The sequence below is a fragment of the Pseudopipra pipra genome, chromosome 1, assembly GCF_036250125.1.
Source record: "Pseudopipra pipra isolate bDixPip1 chromosome 1, bDixPip1.hap1, whole genome shotgun sequence".
NCBI lineage: Eukaryota > Metazoa > Chordata > Aves > Passeriformes > Pipridae > Pseudopipra > Pseudopipra pipra.
This window is the reverse complement of record NC_087549.1, coordinates 34,481,713-34,508,732: the sequence shown is the minus strand read 5'-3', so window position 1 is coordinate 34,508,732 and position 27,020 is coordinate 34,481,713. Positions and strand designations below refer to the sequence as shown.

At 37.2% G+C, this 27,020-nt stretch overlaps 1 protein-coding gene across 3 annotated transcripts in view; it reads left to right on the top strand.

The window, feature by feature from the left end:
- PREX2 (phosphatidylinositol-3,4,5-trisphosphate dependent Rac exchange factor 2) overlaps positions 1-27,020 on the top strand; it is a 172,234-nt gene that overhangs the window by 98,447 nt on the left and 46,767 nt on the right. For all 3 annotated transcript variants that reach the window (XM_064651352.1, XM_064651348.1, XM_064651354.1), the window contains 10 exons: positions 172-394; positions 736-943; positions 4,915-5,094; positions 7,859-7,953; positions 9,884-9,966; positions 10,303-10,393; positions 11,758-11,886; positions 17,819-17,860; positions 20,476-20,693; positions 25,947-26,049. In XM_064651352.1, the coding sequence (XP_064507422.1) occupies positions 172-394; positions 736-943; positions 4,915-5,094; positions 7,859-7,953; positions 9,884-9,966; positions 10,303-10,393; positions 11,758-11,886; positions 17,819-17,860; positions 20,476-20,693; positions 25,947-26,049 (1,372 nt within the window). The remainder of the gene's footprint in view (positions 1-171; positions 395-735; positions 944-4,914; positions 5,095-7,858; positions 7,954-9,883; positions 9,967-10,302; positions 10,394-11,757; positions 11,887-17,818; positions 17,861-20,475; positions 20,694-25,946; positions 26,050-27,020) is intronic.

The window sequence follows — 27,020 nt, the reverse complement described above, 5'->3', positions numbered from 1 at the left end:
TTCTTTCCTTTGTAGAGAAAGCTAGAAACTATGAAGTCAGGACAGCTTAATTCATGGATGGCTGAAATATTTTAAGTTTTTGTTTTCTAGTCAGGTACACAAGTATTGTCAGCCAAGTGCTGACACATGAAGAGCTACTAATCAAAATTTGATTTTCTTTCTCACTTCTAGTTTTCAAGAGTATTAAAAAACAGAGCTTGGCCTACCTTCAAACAAGCTAAGTCAAAGATTTCACCACTTCACAGCAGTGACTTCTGTCCAACCAATTGCCATATCAATGTGATGGAAGTGTCTTACCCTAAGACCTCAACTTCCCTTGGTAGTGCCTTTGGTGTACAGTTAGACAGCAGAAAACATTCTTCCCATGAAAAGGAAAATAAAAACACTGATCAAGGTAAGTCAGTTGAGCTTGTAAAAACTGCTTCCAGTGCTTCTGATTTATAGTCTTAAAAGGTTTAGGTTTATGGCCCAAATAGGAAAATTAAGGACAAGCTTTTGTGAAATCACCCTACTTTTGAAACCTTGGCTTATTTTAAAGCATAATAAAGGCTAGTCATAATTTCACAATAACTTTTTCCTAAATAGCTTGGCTTTGATATGCAAATAAAATGCAAAATGAAATAATTCATGAAGTTTTAAGCAGGAAAATGTTTTAATATTTGCTAGGTATTTTACTAGCTTCAAAATATATTTTGAAAAAGAGATGATGATGTTGTCTTTTTGAATTATTCCTAGGTAAACTGAATCCCATGATTTACGTCCAGCATACCATTACTACTATGGCTGCCCCTTCAGGACAGTCTCTTGGCCAGCAAGAGGGCCACGGTCTGAGGTACCTCTTAAAAGAAGAAGATTTAGAAACACAAGATGTCTATCAAAAATTGCTATTCAAATTACAAGCTGCACTGAAAGAGGTGGAAACATGTGTCTGTCAAATAGATGAGTAAGTAAATGTTAACATCTGGACTTGCCTTTAATTTTTCCATTGAAGGTAATGATAAATCTGGATATTGTTTTTGTAGTGTAGGAATCAGCGATGACCTCAAATAGAATTAAAATAGGATAAAGAAGCTAAGTGTAGGTAATATTACATGTTTTTCCCAGCATCCCTGATTCTTTTTTTTCTCAGTTTAGTTTGTAGTTTTTCTCTAGAATGTGGAAAAGCTAAATATTTTGCGGTGAGAAAAATGAGACACGCACATCATCTAAAATTTCACTAAGAATGGAAACAAAGGGTAGAGGTATAAAAATAACTGTTATTGAACTCTTTGGGTATTGCTGAACTGATGATGAATTTTTAGGTAAGCAATATTCACCTATAAGAAGAGTATTAATGTTTTAGACGGTTTTTGAAAACAAATTTACCTTAATGAAGAACTATGGATCTAGGGAGAGCCACCCTGTATTGATTAGGACACTTGGCTTGAATGTGGAAGACTCAGAGTCTCATCATAGTCTATCCTAATTCAAGACAAGGATTGATAACTTTCTTTTTCATTTGTGAACTATGTGGGTTGACTGCTGGCTATTTGCTATCTTGGGATAAGGATGAAGAAGGTTAAGAAGTATTTCAGTTTTGAAAGATCCCACATGCAATGCAACTGTCAGAAATTATTAATTTTGAAAATATAAATAACATAAATTTTTGAGTTTAAAAGACAATCTCTTATGATCTCCAGTTTAGAAAAATAGTGCATCATTGTTTCTCATGTTATCTTGAAGACTGTAGAGTGATTTTGTAATGTCTTACATACTGCAATGGGAATGAACGCAAGAGTTGCATCAATATTTTTAAGAAAATGTTGTTTTCCCTGCCTTTACGTAGATCTGCTAATTATCATGCTGAAGATGAAGTCAGTTACTTAAATTCACAATAATTTCAGTGCTTGGGTGCACTTAAAAATGACTGTCTGTAAAGCCTGTGTTGTTCTCTTCCTCAAGGAAGTCAGAGAATTGTGTATGGAAGTTCAGTTAGTATTTCAGGAAGTTCCAGTTGTAGTCTGCCACACCTTTCCTTTCGACTCCCTTGAGCCTGTGATGCAAAAGCACAGGAAATTCTGAGCCTTTCTTTCATATATATGTATATATAAATACACACACATATATTTATGCATTGTGTGTACAGAAATATATATATGTATCTGTGCATATATTCATTTGGAAAGTCATACAATTATGACAGTAAACATGAGGGTTCACTTTTTTTCTTTCCTGAATTTCCTGTATGCTGACCTAGTAGCATGTCTTGTATAAGGTGCACAGATTTATTTAGCAAATTTTACCTTTGGCTATTTGTAAAAATGATACTTTTCATGCTTTATTCCTCATGGACTTTGAGTGGACTGCCAGTACTTAATTACTGTGGAGAAAAGTAGTTCTATACAGGAAACAGAATAGCTAAGGGACCTACTTAAAAGTGCTGAACAGGGAAGAGCGAAGCTGGGACTATTTGGGTGAGAGCAGTTCACAACTACATGGTGTATTATATTACAACATAGTTAGAGCTACTGATTAACTCTTGAGAGAAAAATTAGGACTACTAAAAAACAAAGATAGAGTAATAAGATAGGATAATCCAACAGCTGTGCCTTAATTAGAAATATTTGTACTTGTAACAGATAGGAGGAAATGCTTGCACATATTGAGTTTTTTATAAAGATAGTAGAACTTGTTTTCTGTTATGGCATAACAACAATGAAATTTATGTCTTTATTTACAGAATTGCTTGTTATTATAAGGAGGATTGCAATAAGCAATCCTCATAATTATAATTTTCTCAAGACAGAAAATAGGAACATGGTATAACAATTAATTTATATCATATTATAGAAACATTGGACTACTAAATGACTCTGTTATAAATTAAGAAAAAGAAAACAAACAAGGAAAAGTATATTTAAGCATGATTATTGGGAAGGGGTTGCATCCAGCTTTGGGCTTGTGTGTTTTAAACTCCCTGAATTTCTAAGAGCACTTCAGTGAGCTCAGGAACTGCCAGCTCCTGAACTCTGTTATCCAAAGTTCCAGCTTTCGTTCATGGTAGTTCAGCAAAAAGTTTTTCCTTAGAAAAAGTGCCTGCCTGCTGAGAGAAAGGGAAATGCTCCCATAGGAAATGCTCCAGCTACCTTAATCAGTCTTTTACTGAGCTCTTGGCAGAAGTGACTAAACAGTCACATAAAAGAAAAGGGTATAATAGACTGTCTGTGTCTTGACAAATAATTACTCAGGGGAAGATATTTTCAGGAGCTGAAATTGCAGTTCATTATGCTTGTTTCTTACTCTTGATTATTTTCTTGCAACAACAAAATCCACAAGAAGTTACTAGAATGAATCTGCCCAAAGCCCATTTTTACTTTTAGAAGTGGATGATAACAGTAACACAAGAACAAGCAGAAGTATAGATTAATCATTGTTCTTATCCCATCTTATCTTCCAGCAGGCAGGACTACATGGTGTTCTTGAAATGGACCTTTTGGTTTAAGAGCACTGTTAGAATCATCTACCAGGAATTTTTCTAATTCCTTTTTGAAACCCTTTTATATTTTTGTATTCAGAAAATAAGTTTTACAGGTATGAAGAACTGATTTCTTAAGGTTTACACTTCCATAACACATTTATTTTAGGACAAGTTCAGGAGCACACATGCTCTTAATGGACACACAGATGGACACTGAATACTGATATAAAATACGGGCCCCATCTATCTTCCCTTCCTTGTGGAATCCTGCTAACCAGTGACTTAAATGGTTGGAAAGAACTTAAGAGTTGTGATTTCACACTGATATGAAGTGTTAAGGCATTATGTAGCCCAAAAGATGTCAGTCTAGTGGATGGGTGGGTTTCAAGTCCAGTGAAATTATAACTTTAGTATCATTTTTGTATATTTTAGATACAGTTCAGTTCAGTATCTTTACCTATATATGGGCTAAATATCTGTCTGTTCCCTTCAGAAGTAAGAATTATGTGTAACAAAAAGATCTGACGTAAGTTTGAATCTTACTGTGCATTTGGTAGAAACTTTGCCAGCTGACCACTCCTTCAATAAAACCTTGCTACCGTGTCTAAGTAAAAAAGCTTAGTTCAGTGTCTTCTTATTTCAGATAGTTAGAAGTTAGTTTCTGCATGAAAAACGGTACTTTTCAAATCCAAATATGAGTTTGAAAATGTCATTCTAATGGAGTGTTTGAGCAATATGAATTAAAGGACAATTGCCCATTATAGCTGTTCTGATCTTGAAAGTAAATTAGAACATCTCAGTATGAGTTAATCACCCAATAATATGAATTTTTTGCTTCCAGTATTTGTGCATGTTCTAAAAGTAGCAGTCTGAACTGTTCTCTCTTCTTGGCTGGATGTCACTTTTGTGCTTATCACAGATGCATGTATATTAATCATCAGTTTTACTGCCGATAATGTCTTAGACACTTTGAATGTCAGGAATTACATAGAGATGTTAATGAAGATCCTTAAAATGCCCTAGTAAAATAGCTTGTGGTGCAAACTGGCGTGTCTAGTGCAGCAGTAATGAGAAAAAACATGTTTTTCATATACATTTTCGTTGGTTTGTTTTCTTAATTTGTGCTGAGAAGTACATAATTCATGTCTAGAAATAGTTATGTTAATATAAACTTTGACCCTAAGTGTCCAAAACTGTGCTTTATTTCTTCCCCAATTGGAATCATTACCTTCATACACAATTGAATATTTAGTAGACCTAATGGGTTTCACTGTTAGACTTTTTAGCAACGGAATCTGTCACTTCTTTCCCTTGTTTCAAATAGATACAGACTGAATTAAGATGTTCCCTTCACATATTATAGCCTAGTAGTTGGAGGATGATGAGAAATTTTGTCCTGTTGCTAGCTCACTTTTGAAAAACATGAATTTATCTTTGTTTGTTTGTTTGTTTCACAGCCTTCTTTCTTCGATAACATATTCTCCCAAATCAGAACGTAAAACGCCTGAGCCCTTAATACCAGCAGACAGTGACAATGAAAAGGGTGAAAGGAACGGGAAAAAAGTCTGTTTCAGTGTGACAGGTGATGAACAGGAAGATTCTGGTCATGATACCATCAGTAACAGGGATTCTTACAGGTAACTTTACTAATAATATTTTTATTTGTCAACTGAATCAAACCTGGAGGTTTATATACTATAGAGAGTTTGTGAAGACTATCAGAATATAATGATTCTGACTTTTCTAACAGAGAAATAACTAGCCTCAAGATGTGGAAACTAAACTTTTATGTGTACAGATTAATTATTAGATCTTAGTATCCCAAACCTTTTTAGAATATCGCAGTGGGAGGTATAAAGCTTCACTTTAGGTTACCAGTCTTATAAAAAACAGAAGTAACTTGTGTTATTATGTCCAACAACAGTTTAAATAACTGCCATGGAAAGCAAGATGACAGAGCTGCCACTCTTCCTGATCTAAAGAAAAAAATATTCTGTTTTTCAGCATATATTCCTCACCTTCTTTCACTCTAAATATTGTAGCATCAACTCACTTCTAGAATTCAGAATGCATCACTTTTACTGTGAATGAAAATACAAATAATTTTGAAAAGGAAAGAGTAATTATAGCAAGTGTGGTTCTTACATAGATTATATTCTGTTTCTTCGAGGGAACTGGTTAGCTTCATGATCTAAAAACTAAATTAAAACTTTAGCTGCAAGTAAAATAAGAGTTTATTATTTATTCATTATCATAGTTCATTATTATTCTCAGAAAGTAGAATCTCAGTAGAGTCATAATTTTTCTACAGACCTGTGTGTTACTGAGATGTGTTTCTTAAGCTGATACTTGATTACTGCAGCCTGGTAGATAGGAACTCTTTGTCAGAGTAGAAACAGAAATATACACATAATTTTGAACAGAAATAAATGTAGAGATAATTTGCACAGATCAGTCTTTTTCTTACACACAAGAAAAGTGCTGTTTCAGCAGAAGCCCATTTAGGGTTTTCTGCATGTCTGTGATGTGTCAAACTGACTAAGGAGGAGCTGCTCCAGTGGTGTGCGCTTGCTCCTGTTAGGAGGTTTCCTGGGTGGCACAAGACTTATATAAGGAGAAAGAAGGTGTGCCCCAGGCCATGAGTGTCTCTTTGTTCAAAATATTTTCTTTATTCTGATTCCAGTAATTTATAGTCCATTCTGACTGTTTAGGAATAATAAAATCTATGGTTCCATATGCAGAATAATCATAAAATTTGTGCATTTAGGACAAGCGTTGGAGTGAGATTAGGCTGTTTTGTTTCTTTGCTTAAACAATTTTAATAGTCAATACTTAAAATCTCCAGATCCCATAATGCCACAGTGGTTATTATTAGAAATGTTAGGCTAATTTCAGCCATTAGAATGCTCTTATTTTGTCTCCTTTTAGACCTTATAATACACCATAATAAACATGCAGAATGATAAAGCAAATACATCTAATCTGTTTCTCATTTTCCTGTGTTTTATTTTCTCATGCTCTGCACAATCCAGTTTTAATTAACCTTCATCTTCCCTTTGGAGACTTTACTAAGTGAATAGAGTTAGAGTTAGAAAACATTTCTTAATATCCAGCCAGAAATTTCTAATACTCCTTGGGACTGTTCACCCTCTATTAGGAACATGTTGTTACTGATGTCTTTTCATCTACTTAATGGTTATGATAGTAATTATATCATATTGCTTCATTTAAAAGTTTATCCCATTCCCTTACCTTGTTGATTTCAGGTCCAAAACATATACCTTAGCCAGGAAATGTAAATCTGTATGCCTAAATTAGTAAAAGGTTACCTCTGTATCTACAAAAATAAAGAAAACAAAGAGGGAGCACATGGGTACATGTATAACTGCAGCAGTATATGAAGTATGGATACTTCATATACAAGTATATCTTGGTGAGTGGGTGCATCCAATTCATAAAACAAAAGCCAGATCATTACATATAAACATCCCTTAGGTACACTTCTACATTATCTTATATTCATTTGGGTTTTTAAGACTCTCTCTTCTGGATGATTATTTATGCATTTCCTGCACTGAAACTAAATGATCTTCATGTGGCTAAGTAACTCTGAAGACTGTGAATTCAGATTTATCTTCATAGAATTTTTAGTACAAAAGTGTATGTCTTACTCTTATTTTGCTGCTGGAGTAGGTATATTCTCCATGTATTTTCTATGCAGAACAATTTATTTTGAGAGAAAAGAGAAGAAAAAACCCACAAATTTTAATCCCCAAATCTCCTTACTAGACCAATATGGGTGACATATTGTGTGCATAGAAGTTTTAACTGAAACCACAGATGTAAATATCTATACATTTCTAAAAAAACGAACAGCTGGAAAAAATGGGATCATAAACTATCTTTTGGCTGGCAAGAAAAATAGTTTGTAATTTTAGTTTTGGGGCTACTCAAATGGATCAAATCTCTTGTAAACCCATTATGGGACACTATTTTGCAAGTTGTAAAGTCTTGAGATTTTTATTAGCTGTGGACCAGGAGTAAATGTAGAGTCACTAAAACATTTTAGGCCACAGTTTCAATAACTGCAATTTGTGTAATAAAAGTTAGTTGTTTTGCATTGAGAGTGTATATTACCATTTTGCAAGTAACTATTCATATGCAAGGTGAAGGGAGACAATCGAAGCATCTATTTTGGGAAACTGGTCTTCTCAGTCCTACTAGGATTGCAAATTAAATGATAGCCTAAGCACAGGGATCTTTATTGTGTATGAAGAATTGCACAGATCACCTCTTCATTAAATTTAAGAGAGAGAAAAGGAAAAAATTCCATAACTTTGTTACGGAGTCTGTTAAAGAACATAACTTTATTTCCTTTTTTTTTTGTGTTTTATTTTCAAGCGATTGCAACAGCAATAGGAACTCCATTGCCTCTTTCACCAGCATTTGTAGCAGTCAGTGCAGTTCTTATTTTCACAGTGATGAAATGGATTCAGGTATGTTTAGAAAAGTCAGCTATGAATCTGTCATCTGTTGCTTTTATTCAATTTTATTACTTTAATTTGCATGGCAGTTTTATTGTTTTAGTTTTAAAAATTGCATCCTCCTTCATAATAGAAGTGCATAATCTTGCTTCTGCCTAGCTAGTGCTGCACTTAAGAGTCCTTCTGTGAGAGAGATGCAACATACCAGTGTCTCTGTGAATCGACTCTATTAGAAGAGCTCTTGGAGGCACTGCTTTTAAAGTCTTTCATGTCTTGACCTTGACAGTGCATTATGTTGCACAGAGCAAGGAGCATTTTAGGTGAGCGTGGAATGCTCTCCCGGCCTGTGTCAGCACCCAGAGGGCAGGATATGGCTGTGTATGTTTGTAGGAAGGAATGTGAGACCACATAGAAGCACATTCTTGTTTATGCCGTGACAAATTGAATTTAAATAAATGCAGCTGCTAATAGGAATGAGATGGGATTTAACTGCTTGGAGTACAAGGTCATATACTCAGGGAGTAATAATAAAAAAATATTTGCTCTAAGCTGGGAGTTTATCATTTGAGAATGACTTCGGAAAAGAAAGAACTGGGCGTATTAGTTGAATATGAGCCACCCGTGAGATTTGGCCATAGAGAAGGCAAGTTTTTATTGCTGGTTGGACCAGGAGAAGTATTTTCAGTTGGGACAGGAAAGTATTAAGACATTATGCAAGGTATCTGAGATAGCTTGTGAATAATGCAGAATAATGTGAATAAGGCAGAATTTAATTTCAGAAATGATACACTCTTACAGAGCTGAGCAAATACAGAGGAAAGGATGAAGGACACAGAGAACTGCTTATAAAAGAGAAGACCCAGGATCTGGATCTTCAACTTAAGATATAAATGAACTGATATCTGTCTGTGCAGCATCAAACTGTAGTACCAACTGAGGTGCCTAAAATAATATATCTGTGCTAGCCAAGCACAGTACGGTGTTCAAGATGATAAATACTGCTGCTCAGTGAAACTCCCACTCTTTGGATGACTTAATTTTCTCCTAGTTCCAAAGCTAACCTGGCTAACTCCAGATCAGTGCTCTTGGGCACCATGCTCCATCTGATGCAATTAAAATCCTGTCAAGGGGTATAACTGCTGACTGTAAGGGAAGCTAAAGGAGCTGAAAAAGAAAAAGAAATGCTGTATGAGTGTTTCACTGACATAAGAATGATGTGTCTAGATTGACCATGAATATATTTGGATTATAAATTATCAAGTGGCTACTTCTTATATGTCACTGTACCATCAAGTAGGAAAACCAGTTTTAAGCTCAGTTTCTCACAGTTTTTGAAAGAGTTTGACTTGCATCACCTGTTGTCTGAGAGAGCGAGTGACAATACAATGACCTAAGAGAGTCTTTCTCCTTTGCACTCTCTTAGGAAATTATGTAGTATGTGCTACTAAAAACTTATATGAAATACAGGATATGGATGTTGTATTCTTGTTGAATTACTGAATTCTCATAACCATTTAGTTAGTAAGATCATTAAGACAGTGAATTGTCTGTGGAGTCCCTATGGAAACTTTATGGTGAATGCATTTCAGTGACTTTGTGGTTTGCTACATTAGATTTACACTACTTAGCTATTTAGTATGTTCTCCAGCATAGAAGAATCGTGTGTTCTGGTCACAGGATGGTTGAGGTTTGAAGGGACCTTTAGGCTCATGCAGAGCAGGTTTTCCAGGACCTTGACCACTTGCGCTTTTAATAGGGTCCTTTCTTTAAGAGCTATTTCTGTATTATTGAGTGACTAGTAAATGCCAAGTATATAGGGAGTACAGGTACTATAATCCTGAAAGACATCAGTCTGTGTGCAAAGCAAATTATCTAAGCTTCAAAGCTTTGGTAAAACATTCTGTAACTTTTGAACAGTTTTTCATTTTAAAATATTTTTCAGGCGATGAGCTTCCCATAAGTGTTCGAATCTCCCATGATAAACAGGACAAGCTCCATAGCTGCTTGGAGCATCTTTTTGGTCAAGTATGTGGTTATTTTCCTTGGCTTTGATACTAATGTCTGTGTTTGAGCTAAGATGTCTTTCGAAAATACTTCTTTTTCTTTTTACTTTTGCTTTCCACTGTTTACTGGGATGGTATGTATTTACTCATTTTCCTTCAGTTTTCTGTAAATAGTCCAAACCTGCAATTTAAACAGGTCCTTAAATTTAGTCTAACAGTCCCTAGCTTGTTACCTTAACTAGACCCATTAGGTAAGAAAGAATCCAAAGTTGCTTGTCTGTAGTCATATTTCTTAAAGAAAGAATTTCTGATTGTTGCTGTAAAATACGTCTTTCTCACAGAACCTTGGTTCCAACAGGTTGATTCAATTGTCAGTCTTCTGAAAGGACCAGCTGTGATGAGGGCCTTTGAACAGACAAAATACTTTACACCAGGTCGAGGCCTCCAAGGTAACATTTAATTCTAGCTATCAGAATCAAAAGGCAGCTTAAAGAGGGCATGGATATGGCTATCCACTCCTTAAGCTGGGTGTTAAAGAACTGATTTTGCTTAATCTTGGTGTATTCTGCAAAAATTGCCGAAATTCATGTCAATTAGATCTTAATTCTTAGTTGAAAATTGGCTTCTTACACTTTTATTGCACAATGTATGAGAGGATTTCAGGTTTGTTGGAAAGTCAGCTGAATTGTAGACTCTGAACTGACTAGCATTGCTGAGGTTTTTGCAGCAAGAAGTAGGTTTTTTATATTGCAGGTGTTTTTATTACAGTTTTGCCTCAATTACTGAAGCCATTCCTGATCTGTTTTATTACTAATGCCAGATTTTTATTTTTTTTGTAGTTATATTATTTTTGAAGCTGATTTATAAATAATTTGTGAGTGTAAATTTATAGTCACAGAAGTATTTATACCAAATATATGCTTATGTAAGTATCACTGGTTGCTTAAAAAAATATCCTGTAGGTAAATTCAGATACTCTAGTAACACTTCTTGCATAGTTGCCCAAGTCTAAATGTATAAATAGGTATCTAGTGGTAGTCATAAGATTGTGATGAAAAATACAAAGGACTTCTTTTGGTGAACTGAGTTTAAAAAAAAAAAAGAAAAAGGTTCAGCAGGAAACTGAAAGTTGTATTAATATGTATAAGAAGTTTTATTGATCCTACATGTCTGTTGGCAAAGAAAACTGATTTTAGATGGCCAGAGGGTAGTAAGAAGGTAGTACAGAGTGTATCAAGATCTCACTGAAATCAACAGTGCATGATTACTGTACCCCAATTATTTTGGGGGGTTTTGGGGTTTTTTTGTTGTTTCCAATTTTGGGACTAAGATAATGGAGATGAACCTAGAGCAGGGTTGCACAACAAAATGTGGTATAATAAATGTAGAGTTAGACACAATATATAGACACATCAGATATGTTATTCTTGATCTGCATCATCTTCATGAACTGTACAAGGAGCACTTCAATTATTTGAAATATAGACTAGCAATAAGTAATTTTGGTTTAAATTTAATTTTCTGATTGAAGTAATTTTGCCTCTAAAAGTTCCAGGGTTCCACTTACTCCAAGGAAACATGTACCTTCTGTGTTATGTACCTGGTTCAGAAAGAATCATGTTTGGGGATGCTGCTCATTCTCTCCTTGGATTAAGTAGAGAGCTTAGATGTTAGACCCATCACCATAGCTTTAACTAGAGTTAAATAAGTTGACAACTCCTTGAGCAGTGAAAACATTTGGGAAGAAATAATGTCTTATTGTGGCTTTCTCAGGACATTTAAGCAGAAAAATACTATTTTTATCCTTGCTTAGAGTTTCAGCAGGAAATGGAACCAAAGCTTAACTGTCCAAAGAGGCTACGACTCCACATCAAGCAAGACCCTTGGAACCTTCCCAGCAGCGTCCGGAGTCTTGCCCAGAATATCAGAAAATTTGTTGAAGGTTAGTAAGAACAACATGATCATAAATAAGCACTTGATTAATGATACAGAGCCAAGGGAGGGGAAAGAAAGGGAAGAGATACAACTGCTTCATGATGCTGCTAGGCAAGATTTGCTGAACCCGGTGTAGACTACAGGACTTCTTTGCATTCTTAATGACAAGGTTAGCTGAGTTTATCTCAGCTGTCTTGTGCTTACCCTGTAGACTTCAGATGCTGTAGAGAAAATAATCTCCTGACAAGTGAAAACAAAGGAACCATACGTTGCATGTGGTAGGTCGTTTCAGTTGCTGCTGAAGTCCAGTGGGCTTGACTGATTTGTCACAGAACTTCATGGGACTGATACCCCAAATTGAAGCTTTTCTTGAAATTAATGGAAAGATGAAAACTCTGCAGGACAGCTTTTGTCCTATGTCTTGGTCTTCTCTGTCTTTGTCTGGACAGAGACATTATCCCTCTGTCATTACCCCTCTAAAGTCATGCTCCCACTTTTGCCATAAAGCCACGGTCTTCACTTAATCCATCCCAACTGATGCTATCACTCCTCCTCTCTCCCACTACTGTCTAGAAGTTACCAACTACTCCTCCTCTTTACCACCAAGTACTCTGCTCCTCTTCACCATCAGGTGACAATGTGAACTGAGATTTTCTGCTTTCTCCCCTGTCTTCATAAGAAAACAACTGGGACTTCCTCTCCAGAATATCTTGCCTGTAGTTTCTGCTTTATTTCCTGTACTGTTTGCTAAAGAAACAGAAAAATGAACAAAATTATTTTGATGCAAACCCTTGCACTAGGAATCTGTGTGGTAACAAAAACTTATGTTGGGTCTAGCTTTAAATTATTTGTGTGTGTTTAGCTTCTTCTGTTTTGTGGGCTAATTTCCATGGTGTCCCATAAAAAAACTGTTAAAATACCAGATCACTGGAAAAGAACTTGGTGATGTTTTATTAAGATAAACTTTCTAAAACCAACCAGCCAAACCAAACAAACTCCTCCCTCTCTGACTTTTGGTATTTCTGATTTCAGATACAATCATATTTTCAGACCCTGTGTTAGAAAACTGGAAAAAACAGTCACATAAATATCTCCTCTTTCTGGAGTCAATCACATGGGTTGATCCAATACTAGGAATACTTCTTTTAGTTTAATGTTAGCTATCACTGAGTGAATATTTTAATAAATATTTTTTAATCCTTTTTTTCTAGAGGTCTGTTTTCATCCTAAGCCAAATTATATTCAAGTATTAATCAGAATTTCTTTCACAGTTGAGGACGAATGGAAATGCGTCTTCAACAGTCCTTCCTTGCACCCTTTCTGAAGCTTAGCTTACCAGACCATTTTCACATAACTTGTTTACCCATAAATAAAATTAGTAGACCTAACCCATTTTAACATTGGTCATATACCCTCAGTATTGAGCTGAGATTATTCAAATAAATTTGGGGTTAAATCTACACAAAATTTTGTGGGAGAGTTCAGCAAGGTCCAAATGACTTGCTGCTTCTCTATAATACAATTTTTTTTTGTATACTACTATAATGTAATAGTGCTATTTATCAGAAAAATCTTGATGTTTACAGAACAATAAAACTATTTGCATTTTCTAGTGTTTTACAAATAAGGATGAAACATTGTTTCTCTTAATAAATTAGAGTAACTAACTGTATTGCAGCTGACATGCTTATGAATAGTGCTTGGTTCAGAGAGCTAAATAGTAAAAGGCATTATTCTTGTGCTGTTCAGGAGCATCGCACACTTACCTTCTCTCCTCAATGTGTATCAAAAGATGTCTACCAGTTTTAAATATTGTTGGCTCTCCCTTTCTGTCCATGGCATCTGAGCCTTTGTCAGAGATTTACAAGTGGCTTCTGTGCCATCATCTTACCCAAATACATGGATTTACAGGTAAAATCTTAGGTCGTTTATTCACCATCAGTCTTTACATCTTTCTAGTCTCTTCCAGTTTTTTTTCCATTAATTTGATTCCTATTCCACCACCACCATGTCCCAAACTGGGATCACTAATGCCTCTTCCTGAGAAGCACTCTGGGGAATCATGATCCACATCTTCATTGTAAATTTGATTTTCCTGGGGACCAAAGAGCTGGTGTGATATAATGGATACCTGAAAGCCTGTATTCTTGTGGCTTCCCTGACACGAATAGAATGAAGAAGAAATAGAGGAATGGAAGTCAATAATTGCTTCTCAAGCCTTAGTTTCCAAGGCATGTTTGGACAGTTATATGTAATTCATTGTTGAAAAGATTTAGGGCAGAATTATTCCTCTCAGGGAATTTTGGGAGACTGCTGTGATTTAGACAGGCTTAGGCTTATATAAATTAAACTTGAGACACAACCAGCAGCTGGATTTAACTGAAATCAGATGAGCACAAAACAGGGTTAAAATGTTTCAAACAGCTAAATTTTCCCTTCATATCTTCATTTCTTAATTTTTCCTTTCCAGTCTTGCCATCCTACATTGTGTTCACAGATAGTCAGGATACCTAGGAGAACCAATAGTACTGCCCTGAGCTATTTCTGGCTGAAAACCTAACACGTGGTACAGAGTTCTCTCCCCATTTCTCCTCATATTTGCCTAATTCAGAAAAAACCCAGAAGATATCACCTCATTTGACTGTTTAGTTGGGTTTCTGAGAACAAGTTGAATAATATCTTGAGATTTTAGAAGAGTCTTCCTGTTGGTTTATAAGTAGGAGGCAATATTTCGATAATTGAGGAAAGCAGATGTATTTGTCTCTTCTAGCAGGTTTAAGAGAGGTCAAAGGAGACCACAGATACAACTTCATTCACCTGGGGGGAAAAATTTTAATTAAAACCTCCAGTTATTATAAATATATGTAAGCATTACTAATCAATGCTAAAGTAAGGATGAATACTTTCTTTTTATGCAAATATCAGAGGCTACTGTAATTTTTTATTCATTGTTTTGTTGCACTGCACTATTAGGTTAAATTGATTAGTGCTTTAAAGCAGAAGGAGACATGGGAGCCCCACAAAGATGAGATGTTTATGTCCTAGATATTAAGATTCTTTTTATTTACTTTGTTTAAAAAAATATGAAGAAGTGGGAAAACTCAGAATGCCATGATGATGATTGCTTTAATCTGTCAGTTTTCTTTTTATTAGTATTGGAATTAGAAGAAAAATTAAAAAAAATAAATAAAAAAAATCCATGAAGGTTTGCTCCAATTAAAAAAAAAAACCACAGAAAAAAACACAACCAAAGCTTCATTGACAGCAGACTTAAAATATATATGGAGATTGCTTTGACTCATTTCATTTGCCCTACTGTATCATTAGAGAAAGAAAAATTTTCTATGATTACTGTAAAAGGCAGCCCTAGAAGGCTAATCTAGTTGTTAGAATTGAAGAGTTCTCTGAAATAGCATGCAGATTCTAGGGGGATTTATCTGGAGATAAGTAACTACAGAAAAGAATGAAGTTATTTCTTGGAGTGACTGGGCCTACTAAATTGTTAAACCAGTAAAGCTAAAGATGCGTTGTTGGTGCAGGTAGATCTTTGAAGATGGAGTGCTTGATTTTAGTGGAGAGAGCAGAAGTCAGGGCAGGAAATGAACAGTCACTGAATAGAGAAAGAATAATGTAGGTACATGATTCTGTATCTGTGTCAGATATGTAACATGGGAATCAGAAAGCACATGAGGAAAAGCTGGGGAATGACTAGTAGGAACCAGGAAAATGAACAAGATGGATAGAAAGAGAGGGACTCAACAACAGAAAGGTGTAAACAGAACAAAGAAGGGAAACATTTTTGTAGTTGCTTTTTCCCAAAGAAAAAAAAAAGGTAAGATTCTTGGTCAAAGAAAAGGAGACATTTTTGTAGTTGCTTTTTCCCAAACAAAAAAAGGGAAGATTTTTGGTCAAAAGCAGAGATGTTTTAAAGCAAGCCATATTTCTAGTCAGCTAGTCATGTAACTACATGAGGAAGTGCAGTTGTTTTTCTAGCACAGTAATTTTAAGTTTAAACAGGAAATACAATAAAATTGAGAAAGTTCACATCTATTTTAATTTAAATTAGGAGTGAGGCATGAAGGAGCCTGTCAGTCATTGAAGGTATAAAAAAATGTATGTCAATTTAAATCATATTTTTTAAATATTTTTAAAATATTTTCAAAATATTTTCAGATGTGAAAAACAAAACTAAAATCTAGCGTTTCCTGGAAATGATAAGAGTAGCAGAATAATGTGGTTTTTTTAAATAAGGTGCAAAAGACTGTTTAAAAATAAAAGAAGCTGAAGGCATCTTGCAATACAAATCATAATCTAAAGAGAAATTGGTGGGGAGTTATTTCTTTCCATACAACACGTAGCAAGAAGTAGTGAGAACTTCCATATTTGTTGAAAAGCAAATGATTGATGTCCAAGGTTCACTTCTAACCCCAGGTAAGTCTCTATACAAATAACCTAAAAATACTCTTTTGCCTGTGGGTATGTTTTGAAACATACAAGACTGACAGCAGTGATAGAGTTGCAGTGTTCTGTAATTTTCACATTAGCAGGAAATCATTATTTATAGGTACCTCAAATGCTTTTGAATTCAGAGATCCAACAAATCTTATGTAAAACAAGCTGCAATTAATATCCTCAGTGTATCTACATTATTCAGATAAAAACTATATTTCTCTATTTTCAGTTATTAAACTATGTTCAGGCTCCAAGATGCCAAGTTATTTTTCTCTGTAAGTTATGTGGGTTTTTTTCAAAAGACAGAAGGCTAAGGCAAAGATAAAGACCTTGCAAATTTCAAGAATAACCAGTAATTTTAAATGATTTGGTGTTTGTATTTGAGATACTGTGGGCTGGTACTTCAGAAGCATGGGCACTGTCACTTCATTTTGCAATGTGTGTACAGCATGGTTAAAGACTAGGATTGAAAGGTTTTCTTCTTTTTCCAGCCTGGTCACCACTGGTGAAGATTCTGGCTTTTCATAGATACATTCAAGTAGGGGGAAACACACATTAACAAATTTTCTTACTGTCCATGTACACAATGGCAGCTCCACTGGTTGACAGAGCAGGACTTGGAACAGAACTGCAGAGAAAACTGGGTGTGTGAAAGAAAGTTTGGAATGATGTGAAAGCGTGTGAATAGTGTTGTATTCCTGCACTTAGTACCTGTAGGACAACTGATGTGCTGGAAGTTTGAAACTCTCTAATTTTATGGCAGCTTTTTGATCTGCCTGTTTCTTGCAGTGGTGGTTAACACAATTAAATTTGTGCTCTGGTACATAAAGTGGAAGAATCACTTCCTTCAGTCTGCAAGCTTCGAGAAGCAGCCCCCTCCAAGAAAAAAAAGTGGTGGAGGGGAAGTGTTAAGAGATATAACTCCAAAATTTAGTGTAAATTGAGACTTTTTTTTTAAATTGTATTTTTTTATTTCATAAATTGTTAAGTGAAATTTTTGAAGCAAAAAAACCCCTGCAGGCTGGGAAAAAAATGTTATATTTTTCCTAGATCCTATGGTATACATTAAAATGAGGATAATTTGAGATTTTTAAGTATAGAACAAGAGGGTACAAGAGAGGGAGAAGAAAGAATTGGGGTACTCTGGGAATCAATGAAAACTTGTCTTGTTTTTCGAAGTTTTAAGACTGAAATTCTTCATACGTGGACTTACACTGACCAACTGGTACATATGTGCTCTCAGATAGCAGCTACCTCTTCATGTGTCTTTCTCATTGTTGGTGCTTTTGATTATTATCAATTTTTATCAAGTTATATATAAAATTAAGTGAAGTTGAGATTCATTACTGTTTTGTAGGTATAAATCAGGATTTCCTACACAAGAAGTTGGAGTTAAGATGGTAAAATGAGAAACTGCAAATGTGTTATTATGTTTGTGAAAACACTTTTAACCATGACCTCAAAATATTTTCTTCTTTTTCTTTAAGAGGTGAAGGCACGAATACTCTTGGCACTTCTTGAGTATACAGGTAATTTTGCTTGTTTTTGGAGGAGGGGAAGTGAATGTGGATAGTTTGAGATTATTTTTACTTTTGGACAGAATACTATGTTTAGAGAAAGGGGAAAAATGTCAGAGATGATAAAACCTGATAATCAATGACTTTACCCCTGTGTTTATAATGAGGATTCCTGAAGAACACAATTCTAGACATTTTTAACAAACATTGCACTTTTTTTTTTTTAAATGCAAAATGCCTTATCTGGTTGTTTACTCTGGATCTTGGCAGATAAAGAAACAACTAAACACTCAGCTTGTGCACAGTACCTCTGCTGTCTTTCTTTTTTTGGACTTTTTCCTATTTGCTACTTTTCTTTTCATTCCCATCTGTTTCCAGACTTACCTTACTATTTTAGCCCATAGCTTCTCTTTATCTTATTTTAGAGGAAATTTAAGTCCCTCCTTCTTGGAAGGGCTCTGATTATTCTGTGTATTAGTTCTCCCATCACCCCATACAGCACACAGCTTCAAATACGCAAAATAGGCATGTGGGTCTGCAAAATAAATGTCAGTGAATCAGTATTTAGAAAATAATATGGCCCAAGTTTCTCTACAGTTTGTAGGTGCATAAGTGTTGAAGTAGGCAGTCCAATTTAACTGTAAAAGCTGATTATTTTAACCATCTTGCATCACTAGATGAATGCATTATTATTTCATTATTTTTGTTGTAACACACAACATACAATTTTATAAAGGGAAATATAGCATTTTTTTGTTGTCAGATTTCTTCAAAATATTAGAAAAGCTTTTAGTAATTCCTGACGTGTTCTAAAATAAGGAGTGACCTGAGCAAATTACCTAGACTTGATGTTTTTAAAGCAGTTTTCCCTATTTACATGGGTTTATAAGTCAGTAAATTCTATAGTTTATTTTCTTTAAAAATAGGTTTGTAAAAAAAGCCCAAAGTGCTCTTGTATGCATGATATTCGAGTAGTATTAAATGAGATTGAGAAATGAGGTGTTGGAGACACAAGAGGGCTGCTTCAGAAGCAGGCAGTACAGAGGAAGGCACTGAAAGTCAGCTGCTGTTAGACAAACAGAGAGAAAATTGAGCAAAGCAAGGCGAGAGAATGTGTTTTGGACTCAAATCCCTGAGTGTGACATTGGAAAAGTTTTGACCATGGAGAAGCCAGTGGGATTTTTGAAGTTGGAGATGTGTGGAGTTTTTAAAGATGAAAATTCTGTCTGTACTGGATTTGCACAACTGGAGATATTGGAGAGAGAGAGACAGGTTAATTTGAGTAATCAAAACAAAAAGCATTGAGTCACAGTGCAGACACAGCAGGGATTTGACCACTTATGGAAAACATTCACAAGGTCCTGAAAAGCTGGAAAATGGAATAAAAATGGTAGTAAAAGAGTGTTCACCATTATCAGTAGCTGAGGAAAAGAATGAATAAGATTTCAGAAGGAAAGCAGACAGAATGGGGTTAGTTTGAGAAATACTTGGAGCCCAAGAAAAATATATTTTTAAAGTCAATGGTAATTTTTTGAGTACAGAATTATTTCTGCTGACTTATCCAGTCATCTAAATTCTCATCAGAATCATAGAGAAGGTGGAAAAGGAGCTAAACCTAAAGGGGCAGAGGACTCTAGAAGCGAGGGCAAATATTTTAGGTTTTGGAAAGACCTCAGTATCACCTATCTGCTTCTCTTGCTCTGAGAAAGATTAAGTCTACCTGTACCATTGTGACTGATGTTTGCCTAACAGCTCATAATGATAAAATTACTTGAAGACCTTCAGGAAAGAGGAGAAGGAAGCAATGAATATTTATCACCACAGTTTTGTACTTTGTTAAGGATATGTTTCCATTTCTAACTCTTTTGACCTTTAGCTAATCTAATGCCTGTGCCCTCCAGAATAAATTGATAGGTTAGCTAGTCTCTAATTTAAATCAGCTGCTAATGATCCATAGACATCTACCTAGGGACCTTCCTCCTGGACTTTCCTGACACTGTAAATTTCTTCTGCTTCCTGAATATGTAATGCTGCTCTGTGCTTATTTTATAGATTCATATTCATATGTATATATTCATATATATTGTATTTGGATAGCTTGTGTTCTGGTAGCAACACTCTGGGCTTTATAGCAGAAAGTGTTCATCTGCCCTCCTCAGCTGGTAGCTGTGGAGATGATGCAGTCATATTCACTGCTTCTTACTATCCTTGTTTTCTGGTGGAAAGCAAATGCTTTTGTGTCCAGTTTGTTCTCACATTGCAGCAAAGAGGTCTAACTCACATCCATTGCCTTGTGACATCAAAAGTACTTAGAACTGATAGCATGTACATCAAAATATACAAGATAAATGTACATTGTTTGTGAAGAAATACTTTAAATTCCAGATTTTAAATACACTCATATATAATTTTAGAATTAGAAAATAATCTGCCATTTTCCACATTAAAATATTTGGTCGTGGAGTACTATTTACTAGGAATAATATTAGGCTGTAACCTTGTAATTTACTTGACATTAAAATGACATGGTTTTTAGCCAAAGAAAAAAATTCCAGCCCAGTTCCTTTGCTGTTAGTTAATCTCCTGCTCCATTTTGCTTTTCCTCTTTTGGCTTCTGCCCATCACAGATAGCGAGATACAACTGAGGCGAGACATGGTCTTCTGTCAGAGCCTAGTGGCCACAGTCTGTGCATTTTCAGAGCAGCTAATGGTGGCCTTAAATCAGATGTACGACAACAACAAAGAATATGAAATGGAGACGCTGGAGGCCAGCAGAAGGTGGTTGGAACAGATAGCCAGTGCAGGTCTTCTCCTTCATTTTCAGTCCCTGCTCTCGCCAAACCTGGTAAGACTCTCCATGTGGCATGCTTGGCCACAGCTCCTGTTCACTGAACTAGGGATGTGGTTAAACAGTCTTAGATATAAATGTGATTTTCTGCATTCTTTGTCTTACCTTGGTACTTAATTAGCTGCTATTTGGAAAAGTTGCAATTTAGATAATTACCAATGTGGGATATGTTTGGTTATGATATGGAAAATATGATTTCCACAAAGACAGTATTATGTTTGTGTTGCCTTAAGAGACTGCAGAAAACAGGACTTCGAGCCGACTTAGTGTATAAGATAAAGAGGGTAGGTCCTTTAATTCCAGGCCTGAGGCCCATAGGAATACATATTATGTATCCTCGTGTCCATGGGGTTCCACAATTTAAGGTATTAACCCATCCAATCCCAGATCTATCCACCCCCCAGCACCTCCCCCCAGCACGCCCCTCTGGAAATTGAGGCACGGGGCTCTGGGACTCCCTCTTCCTCAACCTCCTCTTCATCACAGCATGTTCAGTCCTTGGGAGTTCCTCCAAAGCTCTGGGTCTGAAGGTTGCTGTGCCTGCATGGTATCTTGTTCTCCAGGCCAGGTGCAGATGTTCTTAAACAGAATGAAGGCCTACCTTGAGGGAAGTCTAAACAAGCTAACAGAATTTTGAGAGAGTGATATGGAATGGGGTAACAGTGTTGGGTTAATGTGTAAACTACTGTGCTACAGGGTAAAGGATATTATACAGCTACTTCTAAAATCTACAAAAAGCTAAAAATCCAAAAAGCCATAGTCATCATTTGCTTGGAGTTAGCAGATAGGGAGTTTACCCTTGACTCCCCACTGCTATTATAGCTGTTCCCTGGAAGTGAATGTAGTATTAGGTGAATAGAACTTCATTTTGCAATAAGCAACAATGCAAGATAAATAAAGTATCTGGTTTAGTTAATTTTATCACCCTTTCCCCCCCAAATACCTATAGGTCTGTAGTAGTTGAAGGACTAAACATGCTGGTCTGTTTTGCGTGTTATAGGGAAAATCCTTGTAGCCTATCAGTGAAATTGGAAATTGGCTCTTTCTTCACAAGCCTTGGCAAAGAGCCATGGCTTAAGAAACAATTAAATAAGGGACATGGCTTTGTAGCCCTTTAGTCTCCAGTTATCCAAAGTGCTTCTTCAGCTATTTAAGATGTTTCTCACACTAGATGAGTTCCTGCTAACTGGAAGAACCATGAAGCAGTCTGCATAGTCTGCTCAATGACAGTCTTCTCAAACTCTGGGGCTGCTCCCTGAAAATAACTGATTTGGTCCATCACACTGGACCAACTCCAACTCCATCCAACTCCATCCAACTCCACGTAAATAACAGATGATGTTTCTAGTATCAAAGGTGTTCTTTCCCTTCCTTGTCTATCTTGGCAGGAGATTTGCTGACAAGTGACCTGAGAAACTTAAGAAGCAGAAGAGACAAAGAAAAATAAAGGCATTTCTAAATCACAATCATAAAGTATTAGTCTATGCTATTGTTGGAGAGCATTGACTTGAGCCAGTGTAAACAGCTACCTCACAGGCAGTTGAGGTACCAATGTGGGCTTTCATGGGACAGGCTGTATCAGGACAACATGTGCAGCTTACAAACAGATAAAATCAGTGCCTCAGAGAAACAGGAGCTCTTTATCCATATGAGGAGTATGTGAAGAAAGCACCGGGGAGCTTGGACTCATGTCTTGAGTCTTGGATGCTTTTTGGCACCATGCAGCATCAACATGTCCCGGTGCTGGAATCCTTAGAGTTCAAAAGTAAATTCAGTCGGTGTCTGTCTTCTGTTTTTCTATGTGCTTTGTTGTCATCTTACCACAAAGCAACTGTTGTCTTTACAGCACTGAATACTTATATTTTTTATTTCAAGATCATAGTGATTTCCTTTGTAGTGAAAATGTGTGCTACTTAGCTATTTTCACATAATCAGATACCAGCAGAATGCATTGTCAAATTGAAAATAAACTTCTGTCTTTTCTATCTAACACTTCTTAACCAAGGGAAATTTAAAGGCAAATTTTTCAATACCTTCTCAGCACTATTTGACTTACAAATGATCCGTGTTATTTTAAAAAAGGAAATTACACTCGTTATGGCCAGAGTTGAATAAAGAATGAGCAGTCGTGCAAGGATTTCCCGTGCCACTGTATGGTTTTCAGACTATTCTGCTGACAAAATCACTCTGTCCATAGACTTTTTAAATAGAACCAGGAGAAAAGATATTTCTAGCAGATTTGCTTTTTCATAAGTACAAGGGGGAATGCTATTTCACTATACAGATCAGGGAAAATCATGGGATTTTTTTTCTAATTCAGTAAACTATAGTTTATTCTCAATTTAGGGGCAGCTAGTTTATTATTCTTTGCCTCCCTACTGTTTCAGTTCTTCGAGGGGGAAAATGCTGTCGTGGGTTGACCCTGGCCATATTCTAGGCACCCACTAAAATCACTAAGAGCTGGGAGAAGTCACACAGGCAAAACAAAACTCAGTGTGAGCATGGTACTAAAATTTATTACTAACAGGATAAGAGCTAAAGAGTGAGAAATAAAACAGTCTTAAACACACTTTCCAACCACCCCTCCTTCCTTCCATGTTCTCCCTCCTCCCCCTGCATCAGTGCAGGAAGAGAAGTCCACCCATGGAGCAACAGGTCTTCCAAGTCTGCTGTCCTGTGGGTCGCCCTTCCATGGACTGCAAGGGGACAGCCTGCTTCACCATGGTCTTCACCACGGGCAACAGGGGGGCCAAAGCTCTGAGTCCTTCCCCTATTCCGTGGGGTCCCTCCCACGGGAAACAGTCCTTAATGGACCTCTCAAATGTGGTTCCACCCCCCCGGGGCCGCAGATCTTCCATATCTGTCATCCCGAAGGTCATTCCTCCATGGGGTGCAGGGGATCTCTGCACCCCAATGGTTTTTCATAGGATGCAGTCTTTAACGGATGAGTTGCACCAATGTGGGTCCCCCCACAGGGCCATGAGTTGAGTCCTACCCGGGAATAACCTGCTCCAGCACAGGCTCCTCTCCACAGGCCACAGATCTTGGGAAGGACCCCTCTCCCTCCTGGGCCTCCCACGAGGGTAACAGTCCTCCTTCATGCATCCACTTGTTCCCGCATGGGCTCAGCTGCAATGCGGTGGGGCCGCCCCGGCCCACCTCGGCTTGGCCAGAATGGGAGGGGGAGCAGTGCCCGCCGGCGGGGCCGGCCTGGCCCGGCTCAACTCCATTGCCGTGCCTGCCCTGGGCCAGCTGCCGTGGGGCCCCAGGCTGTGGCCACCGCCCCTGCCTGGGCCGGCTCGGCTCCAGCACCACGCTTGCCCTGGGCTAGGGCCACGTTGGCAACTCCCCTGGCTCCAATTTCTTCTGTGCAACAAACTTTTTCTTAAATACGTTATCACAGAGACGCAACAATTGACTCTCCCTTGGCCATCAGCAGGAAATCCCTCCTGTAGCCAGCTATCATTGGCTCCACGGGGGGGAGGGGGGAACTTCTAGCAGCTTCTAACAGAAGCCCCCCCCTCCCCTGCTACCAAAAAAAAGCAAACCCAGCCACAGAAACCCATGACAAATGCATGCCTCAGATTCCCTTTTGGCTCTTTCTAACCTGAAGTGCTAGGGGAGCGTTGTGTAAGGAATAGAATTACTTAAAGTGACTAGTGATTTCTACTGTGATTGCTCTGAACATTTAAGTCAAGATAACCATATTTTCCTTTTTAAAGATTTAGTGAAGTGTCTTGAGTAGTCCTGGATCTCTTTAACTATCTCTTTGGCTCAGGAGTACACAGAGTGAACCATAGGTGCAAATCAGAATATTGGCATATTTACATACTTGACTTGCACCTAGAGTTTTGTAGGTAAAAGTGCAAGTCACCCTGAGCTGTACTTGCTCTGAGCTGCTGGTTCAATTATTGGTGCTTGGAGTGGACACAATGAACTCTCATCTTTGTTCATAAGTGAAATCCTAAAGTTATGGTATTTTTTAAAGAAAATTTCTAAAAAGAAGAGTTCAGTTTTCACATTTCCCCTCTGTTTCTTTACAAGCTAGACCTTGTATCAGGATAAGGTGTTACAGTCAGGTGTCTTACAGAATAATGACAAAATGGTTTGATTAAAAGCCTGTAAGACCCCAGCCCTGGAGCTACAAGCTCAACCAGGAGTTTCACTTTAAAAAATATACAAGGCTCCAAAAATTCCCCCACCAAATATTTAGAAGAGCCCTTGCTTCTTTAATACCTTGAGGTAGAACAAGGAGAATATGCTACACAAGTTTTCTGAGGAGATACTTTTACTGATAACTTTAGAAAATAAGGGAGTAAATAAGAGAACTTGGCAAAAGATTAAAAGGGTAACAAACAACAAAAACAAAACATTCCACAATGCATAGACTTAGCAGTTGCTAACCCATAAAATTTAGCAAAATCCAACTTATTACCAAGTTACCCAAAATATTAAGAAAGGAGATTAGGAGAAGAATTAGGAGTAAAGAAAGAGAGAGAGTAAGAGAAAAAGATCTACCACCAATGAGTCCTGTGTAAGTCCAGTTTCCTCGTGGTAGGTCTCAAGTGAAAATGGAGCCATGTGTTGCTGTTTTTATGTGCTTACCGCCTGTGGCCACTCCTGTCAGGCGGGACTTCTGGCCCACTGGCCATTCTGTGGCTCTGGGGCAGAGAAAGGGGCAGTGCTCCTGGTGTGCCAGCCAACCTAAGACTGGATTATGGGCTCCGGGGAGTGTGGTGTCTTGAAGTGTTTCCAGGCTGGTTTTGACTGGCAGCTGCCCTGGGGTTGCCCAGCAGACTCCAAGGGTCCAGTGACTGACAGCTGCTCCAGGGTTGCCCCAGGACACTCACAGGGGCTGGCATGTGGGATACAGCATTACCTCACCTCCATGAGATTTGACCTATCCCTCCCCCACGCTCCCCACATGCTTGAGTTGGTTCCGACCCAATAATATAATAATCCAGTGTTTTACAAAACCACAAGAAGTAATGGTAGCTATAAATTGCATATTAATTTACTATGTGAAATGGTAACATTCATTTTTATAATCTTGGCCAGTAATAAAACGGAAAGTGCCAATAGAAACAAAGATATTTACATTATCTAGGAGTTAAATAGGTTATACACTGCATCAGTGAAATGTTGCGCAACATTCTGTAGTTAATTTAAGTCCTGCTCTCTTATGTTATTTCTGTTGGGGAAAACATCTGGCTGAAATGACCTTTTCAATTTTCCTTTTGCCTTTTTTAGGCTGATGAGCAAGCCATGCTAGAAGATACATTGGTTGCATTGTTTGACTTGGAAAAAGTTACTTTTTACTTCAGACAATCAGAGCCAGAACCATTATTTGCGAGTGAGTAATTAATATCTGGGCTTTACTGTTTTTGTAACATTTTTTGTTCCTATAAATCACCTCCCACAGGGAATGTTATGTAACTTGGAGTTATGGAGAATAAGTATATCTGTAGCTCTCCTAACATTCCTAGATGTCCTGAGATACAGCTATCATCAGTGAAAATGCAGAATCGTTATCTGGCAATGTCAGTAACCTTGGGGCAAAATTGTTTGCTTAACTGAATTTTCCATTGAGAGTATGTGACTGAATCAGGAAAGTCCCTGGAAGACCCAATTATTATTGAAGAAACGTGTAAAAATATCTTGAATGTCTTAGTAGGGAAATGCAACTGATGTGAGATGGAGAACCCCATTTCATTTTATTGTCTGAAAACCAAAGTAGATAGTTGAAGAGTTCCTTGAAATGAGATGGCAAACACTATTAGGATAGCCTTAAATTGGGCAAGAAGTTTCTCTGAGACCTGCTGCTGCAGACAATCAAGGTCCTGAACCCTTCCTCCCAAAACTCGCCCAACTCACCAGGAAGGAACTGTCTTTGCAGTCTGCTGTTCATACCCTTCACTTATTTTCAGCTATTCCTTTATTAGTCTGTGTTCATCTGGTAGATATTTTCCTGCAGTGAACTTTATTTAGTGAGCAAAAAGCCCTCATTTTTTCCCTTTTCATAACTCCCCTGGGAGGGAGGAAAGCATGTCTGCTTCACATCAAGCCATTCTGAAACAATTCCTTTGCTGGATTGAGACCACACATGAGAGAACTTCTGCAGTAACCAAAACCAGAAGACACAAAGCCATCCACAAAGCTGCCTTGGGTCTGAAGAATTCAGTAGCACAGGGCTATTAGTCAGGTAGGAATTAGCCTGTATAAGACCATAGTTATTTTGGTATAATTCAAGTAAGGCTTGAAATGTTTTAAAAAGAAGCCCTGTTGGACCAGATAACAATATGTTACAGGAGGGCCTCCTGATGG